Source organism: Oncorhynchus kisutch, unplaced genomic scaffold, assembly GCF_002021735.2.
Source record: "Oncorhynchus kisutch isolate 150728-3 unplaced genomic scaffold, Okis_V2 scaffold2897, whole genome shotgun sequence".
Taxonomy (NCBI): Eukaryota; Metazoa; Chordata; class Actinopteri; order Salmoniformes; family Salmonidae; genus Oncorhynchus; species Oncorhynchus kisutch.
The window spans coordinates 10,001-22,157 of record NW_022264842.1 but is presented as its reverse complement, the minus strand read 5'-3'; the positions used below and the strand labels follow the sequence as shown (position 1 = coordinate 22,157).

General features: G+C 47.2%; 1 protein-coding gene across 1 annotated transcript in view; it reads left to right on the top strand.

Moving 5' to 3' along the window:
- Positions 1-36: 36 nt before the first annotated feature.
- LOC116371027 (lysophosphatidylcholine acyltransferase 1-like) overlaps positions 37-12,157 on the top strand; it is a gene marked incomplete at its 5' end in the record, with an annotated part of 14,549 nt that continues 2,428 nt past the window's right edge. Inside the window, 4 exons of the mRNA XM_031819935.1 lie at positions 37-81; positions 8,855-8,937; positions 10,179-10,304; positions 10,991-11,144. Of these exons, the coding sequence (XP_031675795.1) occupies positions 37-81; positions 8,855-8,937; positions 10,179-10,304; positions 10,991-11,144 (408 nt within the window). The remainder of the gene's footprint in view (positions 82-8,854; positions 8,938-10,178; positions 10,305-10,990; positions 11,145-12,157) is intronic.

Sequence of the window (12,157 nt, the reverse complement as noted above, 5' to 3'; positions counted from 1 at the left end):
CCAGCTGCACAATGAGTTTCATCATTGAGGGTGAGTGCAGGCCTCACACTGTGCCAGCTGCACAATGAGTTCATCATTGAGGTGAGTGCAGGCCTCACACTGTGCCAGCTGACAATGAGTCATCATTGAGGTGAGTGCAGGCCTCACACTGTGCCAGCTGCACAATGAGTTCATCATTGAGGTGAGTGCAGGCCTCACACTGTGCCAGCTGCACAATGAGTTCATCATTGAGGTGAGTGAGTGCAGGCCTCACACTGTGCCAGCTGCACAATGAGTTCATCATTGAGGTGAGTGCAGGCCTCACACTGTGCCAGCTGCACAATGAGTTCATCATTGAGGTGAGTGCAGGCCTCACACTGTGCCAGCTGCACAATGAGTTCATCATTGAGGTGAGTGCAGCCTCACACTGTGCCAGCTGCACAATGAGTTCATCATTGAGGTGAGTGCAGGCTCACACTGTGCCAGCTGCACAATGAGTTCATCATTGAGGTGAGTGCAGGCCTCACACTGTGCCAGCTGCACAATGAGTTCATCATTGAGGTGAGTGCAGGCCTCACACTGTGCCAGCTGCACAATGAGTTCATCATTGAGGTGAGTGCAGGCCTCACACTGTGCCAGCTGCACAATGAGTTCATCATTGAGGTGAGTGCAGGCCTCACACTGTGCCAGCTGCACAATGAGTTCATCATTGAGGTGAGTGCAGGCCTCACACTGTGCCAGCTGCACAATGAGTTCATCATTGAGGTGAGTGCAGGCCTCACACTGTGCCAGCTGCACAATGAGTTCATCATTGAGGTGAGTGCAGGCCTCACACTGTGCCAGCTGCACAATGAGTTCATCATTGAGGTGAGTGCAGGCCTCACACTGTGCCAGCTGCACAATGAGTTCATCATTGAGGTGAGTGCAGGCCTCACACTGTGCCAGCTGCACAATGAGTTCATCATTGAGGTGAGTGAAGGCCTCACACTGTGCCAGCTGCACAATGAGTTCATCATTGAGGTGAGTGCAGGCCTCACACTGTGCCAGCTGCACAATGAGTTCATCATTGAGGTGAGTGCAGGCCTCACACTGTGCCAGCTGCACAATGAGTTCATCATTGAGGTGAGTGCAGGCCTCACACTGTGCCAGCTGCACAATGAGTTCATCATTGAGGTGAGTGCAGGCCTCACACTGTGCCAGCTGCACAATGAGTTCATCATTGAGGTGAGTGCAGGCCTCACACTGTGCCAGCTGCACAATGAGTTCATCATTGAGGTGAGTGCAGGCCTCACACTGTGCCAGCTGCACAATGAGTTCATCATTGAGGTGAGTGCAGGCCTCACACTGTGCCAGCTGCACAATGAGTTCATCATTGAGGTGAGTGCAGGCCTCACACTGTGCCAGCTGCACAATGAGTTCATCATTGAGGTGAGTGCAGGCCTCACACTGTGCCAGCTGCACAATGAGTTTCATCATTGAGGTGAGTGCAGGCTCACACTGGCCAGCTGCACAATGAGTTCATCATTGAGGTTGAGTGCAGGCCTCACACTGTGCCAGCTGCACAATGAGTTCATCATTGAGGTGAGTGCAGCCTCACACTGTGCCAGCTGCACAATGAGTTCATCATTGAGGTGAGTGCAGGCCTCACACTGTGCCAGCTGCACAATGAGTTCATCATTGAGGTGAGTGCAGGCTCACACTGTGCCAGCTGCACAATGAGTTCATCATTGAGGTGAGTGAGGCCTCACACTGTGCCAGCTTGCACAATGAGTTCAATCATTGAGGTGAGTGCAGCTCACACTGTGCCAGCTGCACAATGATTCATCATTGAGGTGAGTGCAGGCCTCACACTGTGCCAGCTGCACAATGAGTTCATCATTGAGGTGAGTGCAGGCCTCACACTGTGCCAGCTGCAACAATGAGTTCATCATTGAGGTGAGTGCAGGCCTCACACTGTGCCAGCTGCCACAATGAGTTCATCATTGAGGTGAGTGCAGGCCTCACACTGTGCCAGCTGCACAATGAGTTCATCATTGAGGTGAGTGCAGGCCTCACACACTGTGCCAGCTGCACAATGAGTTCATCATTGAGGTGAGTGCAGGCCTCACACTGTGGCCAGCTGCACAATGAGTTCACTCATTGAGGTGAGTGCAGGCCTCACAGGCGATGCTGGCGTGTTGCATCTACCACATATCAGGAATACTTGTTTTGATCAGAGAGATTAAAAAAAACCACAGGTCATCATGGATCTACCTTTACCCGTTTACCCTGAATCCAGTCCGGGACCCGGGAAGGTCCTGTACCCGTATAAACCTGTACCCAGTCCTGTACCCATATACCCTGTACCCGTATACCCTGTACCCAGTCCTGTACCCGTATACCCTGTACCCGTATACCCTGTACCAGTCCTGGACGGGTTTCTGTACCCCGTATACCTGTACCCAGTCCTGTACCCGTATACCCTGTACCCAGTCCTGGACGGGTTCTGTACCTGTATAACCTGTACCCAGTCCTTTACCTGTATACCCTGTACCCAGTCCTGTACCCGTATACCTGTACCCAGTCCTGTACCCATATACCCTGAACCCAGTCCTGTACCCGTATACCCTGAACCCAGTCCGGGACCCGTATAACCTGTACCCAGTCCTGGACGGGTTCTGTACCCGTAGAACCTGTACCCAGTCCTGTACCCCGTATACCCTGTACCCGTATACCCTGTACCCAGTCCTGGACGGGTTCTGTACCCGTATAACCTGTACCCAGTCCTTTACCTGTATACTCTGTACCCGTATACCCTGTACCCAGTCATGTACCTGTATACCCTGAACCCAGTCCTGTACCCCGTATACCCTGAACCCAGTCCTGTACCCGTATACCCTGAACCCAGTCCTGTACCTGTATTGCCCTGAACCCAGTCCTGTACCCGTTTACCCTGAACCCAGTCCTGCACCTGTATACCCTGAACCCAGTCCTGTACCTGTATACCCTGAGCCCAGTCCAGTACCTGTATACCCTGTACCCAGTCCTGTACCCATATACCCTGTACCCAGTCCTGTACCCGTATACCCTGTACCCAGTCCTGGACACCTTGTACCCAGTCCTGTACCTGTATACCCTGAACCCAGTCCTGTACCTGTATACCCTGTACCCGTATACCCTGAGCCCAGTCCAGTACCTGTATACCCTGAGCCCAGTCCAGTACCTGTATACCCTGAGCCCAGTCCAGTACATGTATACCCTATATCCAGTCCTGTACCTGTATACCCTGTACCCAGTCCTGTACCTGTATACCCTGTACCCGTATACCCTGAACCCAGTCCTGTACCTATATACCCTGTGCCCATATACCCTGAACCCAGTCCGGGACCCGGGCAAGTCCTGTACCCGTATACCCTGTACCCGGGAAGGTCCTGTACCCGTATACCCTGAACCCAGTCCTGTACCTGTATACCCTGAACCCAGTCCTGTACCCGTATACCCTGAACCCAGTCCTGTACCTGTATGGTTAGAGCGTTGGACTAGTAACCGGAAGGTTGCAAGTTCAAACCCCCGAGCTGACAAGGTACAAATCTGTCGTTTTCTGGCCCCTGAACAGGCAGTTAACCCACTGTTCCTAGGCCATCATTGAAAATAAGAATTTGTTCTTAACTGACTTGCCTGGTTAAATAAAGGTAAATTAAAAATTAAAAAAATTAAAAATGAAAGGGTGTCCTCATACTGCTGTATATATAGTGGATGAAGGGGTGTCCTCATACTGCTGTATATATAGTGGATGAAGGGGTGTCCACATACTGCTGTATATAGTGGATGAAGGGGGTGTCCTGTATATATAGTGGATGAAGGGGTGTCCTGTATATATAGTGGATGAAGGGGTGTCCTCATACTGCTGTATATATAGTGGATGAATGGGTGTCCTCATACTGCTGTATATATAGTGGATGAAGGGGTGGTCCTGTATATATAGTGTATGAAGGGGTGTCCACATACTGCTGTATATATAGTGGATGAAGGGGTGTCCTCATACTGCTGTATATATAGTGGATGAAGGGGTGTCCTGTATATATAGTGGATGAAGGGGTGTCCTGTATATATACAGTACAGTCCTGTACCTGTATACCCTGTACCCGTATACCCTGAGCCCAGTCCAGTACCTGTATACCTGAGCCCAGTCCAGTACTGTATACCCTGAGCCCAGTCCAGTACATGTATACCCTATATCCAGTCCTGTACCTGTATACCCTGTACCCAGTCCTGTACCTGTATACCCTGTACCCGTATACCCTGAACCCAGTCCTGTACCTATATACCCTGTGCCCATATACCCTGAACCCAGTCCGGGACCCGGGCAAGTCCTGTACCCGTATACCCTGTACCGGGAAGGTCCTGTACCCGTATACCCTGAACCCAGTCCTGTACCTGTATACCCTGAACCCAGTCCTGTACCCGTATACCCTGAACCCAGTCCCTGTACCTGTATGGTTAGAGCGTTGGACTAGTAACCGGAAGGTTGCAAGTTCAAACCCCCGAGCTGACAAGGTACAAATCTGTCGTTCTGCCCCTGAACAGGCAGTTAACCCACCCTGTTCCTAGGCCATCATTGAAAATAAGAATTTGTTCTTAACTGACTTGCCCTGGTTAAATAAAGGTAAATTAAAAATTAAAAAAATTAAAAATGAAAGGGTGTCCTCATACTGCTGTATATATAGTGGATGAAGGGGTGTCCTCATACTGCTGTATATAGTGGATGAAGGGGTGTCCACATACTGCTGTATATATAGTGGATGAAGGGGTGTCCTGTATATATAGTGGATGAAGGGGTGTCCTGTATATATAGTGGATGAAGGGGTGTCCTCATACTGCTGTATATATAGTGGATGAATGGGTGTCCTCATACTGCTGTATATATAGTGGATGAAGGGGTGTCCTGTATATATAGTGTATGAAGGGGTGTCCACATACTGCTGTATATATAGGGATGAAGGGGTGTCCTCATACTGCTGTATATATAGTGATGAAGGGGTGTCCTGTATATATAGTGGATGAAGGGGTGTCCTGTATATATAGTGGATGAAGGGGTTGTCCTCATACTGCTGGTATATATAGTGGATTGAAGGGGTGTCCTGTATATATAGTGTATGAAGGGGTGTCCTGTATATATAGTGTATGAAGGGGTGTCCTCATACTGCTGTATATATAGGGATGAAGGGGTGTCCTGTATATAGTGTATGAAGGGGTGTCCTCATACTGCTATATATATAGTGGATGAAGGGGTGTCCTGTATATATAGTGTATGAAGGGGTGTCCTCATACTGCTATATATATAGTGGATGAAGGGGTGTCCTGTATATATAGTGGATGAAGGGGTGTCCTCATACTGCTGTATATATAGTGGATGAAGGGGTGTCCTGTATATATAGTGTATGAAGGGGTGTCCTCATACTGCTATATATATAGTGGATGAAGGGGTGTCCTGTATATATAGTGTATGAAGGGGTGTCCTCATACTGCTATATATATAGTGGATGAAGGGGTGTCCTGTATATATAGTGGATGAAGGGGTGTCCTCATACTGCTGTATATATAGTGGATGAAGGGGTGTCCTGTATATATAGTGGATGAAGGGGTGTCCTCATACTGCTGTATATATAGTGGATGAAGGGGTGTCCTGTATATATAGTGGATGAAGGGGTGTCCTCATACTGCTGTATATATAGTGGATGAAGGGGTGTCCTCATACTGCTGTATATATAGTGGATGAAGGGGTGTCCTGTATATATAGTGTATGAAGGGGTGTCCTCATACTGCTGTATATATAGTGTATGAAGGGGTGTCCTGTATAATATAGTGTATGAAGGGGTGTCCTCATACTGCTATATATATAGTGGATGAAGGGGGTGTCCTGTATATATAGTGTATGAAGGGGGGTGTCCTCATACTGCTATATATATAGTGGATGAAGGGGTGTCCTGTATATATAGTGTATGAAGGGGTGTCCTGTATATATAGTGGATGAAGGGGTGTCCTCATACTGCTGTATATATAGTGGATGAAGGGGTGTCCTCATACTGCTGTATATATAGTGGATGAAGGGGTGTCCACATACTGCTGTATATATAGTGGATGAAGGGGTGTCCTGTATATATAGTGGATGAAGGGGTGTCCTCATACTGCTGTATATATAGTGGATGAAGGGGTGTCCTGTATATATAGTGGATGAAGGGGTGTCCTCATACTGCTGTATATATAGTGGATGAAGGGGTGTCCTGTATATATAGTGGATGAAGGGGTGTCCGTATATATAGTGGATGAAGGGGTGTCCACATACTGCTGTATATATAGTGGATGAAGGGGTGTCCACATACTGCTGTATATATAGTGTATGAAGGGGTGTCCTGTATATATAGTGTATGAAGGGGTGTCCTGTATATATAGTGGATGAAGGGGTGTCCTGTATATATAGTGGATGAAGGGGTGTCCTGTATATATAGTGTATGAAGGGGTATCTTGTATATATAGTGGTCCCTGCTCTGTCCCTTGCTCCCTAGTTTCCACTGGTCTGTCCCTTGCCCTAGTTCCACTGCTCTGTCCCTTGCTCCCTAGTTCCACTGGTCTGTCCCTTGTCCTAGTTCCACTGGTCTGTCCCTTGTCCTAGTTCCAATGCTCTGTCCCTAGTTCCACTGCTCTGTCCCTTGTCCTAGTTCCACTGCTCTGTCCCTTGTCCTAGTTCCACTACTCTGTCCCTTGCCCTAGTTCCACTACTCTGTCCCTTGCCCTAGTTCCACTACTCTGTCCCTTGCCCTAGTTCCACTGCTCTGTCCCTTGTTCCACTGCTCTGTCCCTTGTCCTAGTTCCACTGCTCTGTCCCTTGTTCCACTACTCTGTCCCTTGCCCTAGTTCCACTACTCTGTCCCTTGCCCTTGTTCCACTGCTCTGTCCCTTGTTCCACTGCTCTGTCCCTTGTCCTAGTTCCACTGCTCTGTCCCTTGCCCTAGTTCCACTACTCTGTCCCTTGTTCCACTGGTCTGTCCCTTGTCCTAGTTCCACTGCTCTGTCCCTTGTTCCACTGCTCTGTCCCTTGTCCTAGTTCCACTGCTCTGTCCCTTGTTCCACTACTCTGTCCCTTGTTCCACTGCTCTGTCCCTTGTCCTAGTTCCACTGCTCTGTCCCTTGCCCTAGTTCCACTGCTCTGTCCTTTGCCCTAGTTCCACTGCTCTGTCCCTTGCCCTAGTTCCACTGCTCTGTCCTTTGCCCTAGTTCCACTGCTCTGTCCCTTGTCCTAGTTCCACTGCTCTGTCCCTAGTTCCACTACTCTGTCCCTTGCCCTAGTTCCACTGCTCTGTCCTTTGCCCTAGTTCCACTGCTCTGTCCCTTGTCCTAGTTCCACTGCTCTGTCCCTAGTTCCACTACTCTGTCCCTTGTCCTAGTTCCACTGCTCTGTCCCTAGTTCCACTGCTCTGTCCCTTGCCCTAGTTCCACTGCTCTGTCCTTTGCCCTAGTTCCACTACTCTGTCCTTTGCCCTAGTTCCACTGCTCTGTCCCTTGCCCTAGTTCCACTGCTCTGTCCCTTGCCCTAGTTCCACTGCTCTGTCCCTTGCCCTAGTTCCACTGCTCTGTCCCTTGCCCTAGTTCCACTACTCTGTCCCTTGCCCTAGTTCCACTGCTCTGTCCCTTGCCATAGTTCCACTGCTCTGTCCCTTGCCCTAGTTCCACTACTCTGTCCCTTGTCCTAGTTCCACTGCTCTGTCCTTTGCCCTAGTTCCACTACTCTGTCCCTTGTCCTAGTTCCACTGCTCTGTCCCTTGTCCTAGTTCCACTGCTCTGTCCCTTGCCCTAGTTCCACTGCTCTGTCCCTTGCCCTAGTTCCACTACTCTGTCCCTTGCCCTAGTTCCACTACTCTGTCCCTAGTTCCACTGCTCTGTCCCTTGCCCTAGTTCCACTGCTCTGTCCCTAGTTCCACTACTCTGTCCCTTGTCCTAGTTCCACTGCTCTGTCCCTAGTTCCACTGCTCTGTCCCTTGCCCTAGTTCCACTGCTCTGTCCTTTGCCCTAGTTCCACTACTCTGTCCTTTGCCCTAGTTCCACTGCTCTGTCCCTTGCCCTAGTTCCACTGCTCTGTCCCTTGCCCTAGTTCCACTGCTCTGTCCCTTGCCCTAGTTCCACTGCTCTGTCCCTTGCCCTAGTTCCACTACTCTGTCCCTTGCCCTAGTTCCACTGCTCTGTCCCTTGCCATAGTTCCACTGCTCTGTCCCTTGCCCTAGTTCCACTACTCTGTCCCTTGTCCTAGTTCCACTGCTCTGTCCTTTGCCCTAGTTCCACTACTCTGTCCCTTGTCCTAGTTCCACTGCTCTGTCCCTTGTCCTAGTTCCACTGCTCTGTCCCTTGCCCTAGTTCCACTGCTCTGTCCCTTGCCCTAGTTCCACTACTCTGTCCCTTGCCCTAGTTCCACTACTCTGTCCCTAGTTCCACTGCTCTGTCCCTTGCCCTAGTTCCACTGCTCTGTCCCTAGTTCCACTGCTCTGTCCCTTGCCCTAGTTCCACTGCTCTGTCCCTAGTTCCACTACTCTGTCCTTTGCCCTAGTTCCACTACTCTGTCCCTTTTCTCTTAGCCCAGTTAGAGGACCTCAGCCCATGTTACCTTTGCCTTTCTGAAAAGACTTTGAGACTGACAGCAGAAAAACCTGTTGTTGGTCCCGACAGACAGGCTTCACTTTGCTGTACCAATGGACTGTAGTTACAGTATGTCTAGAAGAGTGTTATCTCTCTCTTCCCTTTTAGAACCCATATCATCTCAGTTGTTATTGCTTTAGCCGTTTCCCACTTGACTTCCCATAGAGGAGTGACATCCCTGGGTTCGGTCTTCTTCTTCTCTCCTCAGTTCCTTCCTGTCTACACTCCATCAGAAGAGGAGAAGAACAACCCGGCACTGTTTGCTCACAACGTCAGGCGCCTGATGGCCAAGTGAGTCCTGAGACACACAGACACACACACACACACACACACACTTGGCCTCTCATAGGCCTTCACGGGGCCTGCCAGATGCCTCAGCCCTCAGGCTGCCGTGCTTAGAAACACCAGCCCAGAGACTGTAGGATACTAAAGTATGTTAGTCTATTGTGTGTGGCTCGTGTACATTTCAGTTCAACAGCTTCTAGTTTGTTGATTCTAGATGGCCTCATCACAGACTACTGGTTAACTCTCTCCTCATGCTCTAGTCTAACTGTCTACTGTTCCTCAGGGCTCTAGATGGCCCCATCACAGACTACAGGTTAACTCTCTCCTCATGCTCTAGTCTAACTGTCTACTGTTCCTCAGGGCTCTAGATGGCCCCATCACAGACTACAGGTTAACTCTCTCCTCATGCTCTAGTCTAACTGTCCACTGTTCCTCAGGGCTCTAGATGGCCCCATCACAGACTACAGGTTAACTCTCTCCTCATGCTCTAGTCTGTCTACTGTTCCTCAGGGCTCTAGATGGCCCCATCACAGACTACTGGTTAACTCTCTCCTCATGCTCTAGTCTAACTGTCTACTGTTCCTCAGGGCTCTAGATGGCCCCATCACAGACTACAGGTTAACTCTCTCCTCATGCTCTAGTCTGTCTACTGTTCCTCAGGGCTCTAGATGGCCCCATCACAGACTACTGGTTAACTCTCTCCTCATGCTCTAGTCTAACTGTCCACTGTTCCTCAGGGCTCTAGATGGCCCCATCACAGACTACAGGTTAACTCTCTCCTCATGCTCTAGTCTGTCTACTGTTCCTCAGGGCTCTAGATGGCCCCATCACAGACTACTGGTTAACTCTCTCCTCATGCTCTAGTCTAACTGTCTACTGTTCCTCAGGGCTCTAGATGGCCCCATCACAGACTACAGGTTAACTCTCTCCTCATGCTCTAGTCTGTCTACTGTTCCTCAGGGCTCTAGATGGCCCCATCACAGACTACTGGTTAACTCTCTCCTCATGCTCTAGTCTAACTGTCTACTGTTCCTCAGGGCTCTAGAGGGCCCCATCACCCCTCGACTCAGCTGATTGTTTGACTAGTTGAATCAGTTGTGTGTAAATGTTGGAACAGATGAAATGTATGAAACAGCTGAGGGTCACGAGGACCGCTTCTGAAAACACTGGACTACTGGTTAGAGGCCTGTATATCAGACCTTATCCTAGTTCACACTCTGTTTTAAGTCTCTATCCTTCCTCTCCAGGGCCCTGGACATCCCCATTACTGACTACTCGTTTGAAGACTGTCAACTGGCCATGGCTGAGGGTCAACTCAGACTCCCTGTTGACACCTGCCTGTTGGAGTTCGCCAAGCTGGTCCGGAGACTGGGGTGAGGTTGAACCTCAGAATGTAGAGAGGGTCACGATGTAATGTAGAGACTGTATTAATGTTACCTGGTCAGGTTGAACCCCAGAATGTAGAGACTGTATTAATGTTACCTGGTCAGGTTGAACCCCAGAATGTAGAGACTGTGTATTAATGTTACCTGGTCAGGTTGAACCCCAGAATGTAGAGACTGTATTAATGTTACCTGGTCAGGTTGAACCCCAGAATGTAGAGACTGTATTGATGTTACCTGGTCAGGTTGAACCCCAGAATGTAGAGACTGTATTAATGTTACCTGGTCAGGTTGAACCCCATAATGTAGAGACTGTATTAATGTATTAATGTTACCTGGTCAGGTTGAACCCCAGAATGTAGAGACTGTGTATTAATGTGTTGATGTTACCTGGCCAGGTTGAACCCCAGAATGTAGAGACTGTGTATTGATGTTACCTGGTCAGGTTGAACCCCAGAACGTGGAGACTGTATTGATGTTACCTGGTCAGGTTGAACCCCAGAACGTGGAGACTGTATTGATGTTACCTGGTCAGGTTGAACCCCAGAATGTAGAGACTATTAATGTGTTGATGTTACCTGGTCAGGTTGAAGCCCCAGAACGTGGAGACTGTATTGATGTTACCTGGTCAGGTTGAACCCCAGAATGTAGAGACTGTATTGATGTTACCTGCTCAGGTTGAAGCCCCAGAACGTGGAGAAGGTACTGCAGGAGTTTGGGAACAGAGCCAGGAAGATGGAGGGAGAGAAGCTGGGTCTGGAAGCCTTTGCCCACTACCTTGATGTCCCTGTGTCAGACATGCTCAGAGACATCTTCTCCCTCTTCAACGAGGTAAGGAAACACACACTGAATATAATATCATCCCATTAGAAGCTTTGAAGGCCGAAGTTACAAGTTTCTCAACTTCCCAAAACTCGGAAAACAGAAATATATGTTCCATATATTGTGTATTTTAATATTGAAATAGAGTTCGATATTAGATTTTTATATTAAACTTAGATTTAGATATTATACACTATATTTAGATATAGATATTAGATATAGACATTAGATTTAGATATTAGATTTAGATATTAGATATAGACATTAGATTTAGATATTATACACTATATTTAGATATAGATATTAGATATAGACATTAGATTTAGATATTAGATTTAGATATTAGATTTAGATATTAGATTTAGACATTAGATTTACATTTTTGATTTAGATATTCGATTTAGACATTAGATTTAGATATTAGATTTAAATATTCGATTTAGACATTAGATTTAGGTATTAGATTTAGACATAGATTTCAATATAAGATTTAGACATTAGATTTAGGTATTAGATTTAGACATAGATTTCAATATAAGATTTAGACATTAGATTTAGACATTAGATTTCAATATTAGATTTAGATATTATATACTAGATACAGATATTAGATATTGACATTAGATTTAGACTTTAGACATTAGATTTAGACATTAGATTTAGACATTAGACATTAGATTTAGACATTAGATTCAGACTTTAGACATTCGATTTAGACTTTAGATTTAGACACTAGATTCAGCCTTTAGATTGAGACTTTAGACATTATATTTAGACATTAGATTTAGACATTAGATTTCAATATTAGATTTAGATATTATATACTAGATACAGATATTAGATATTGACATTAGATTTAGACTTTAGACATTAGATTTAGACATTAGATTTAGACATTAGATTTAGACATTAGACATTAGATTTAGACATTAGATTCAGACTTTAGACATTAGATTTAGACTTTAGATTTAGACACTAGATTTAGACTTTAGATTTAGACATTAGATTTAGACATTAGATTC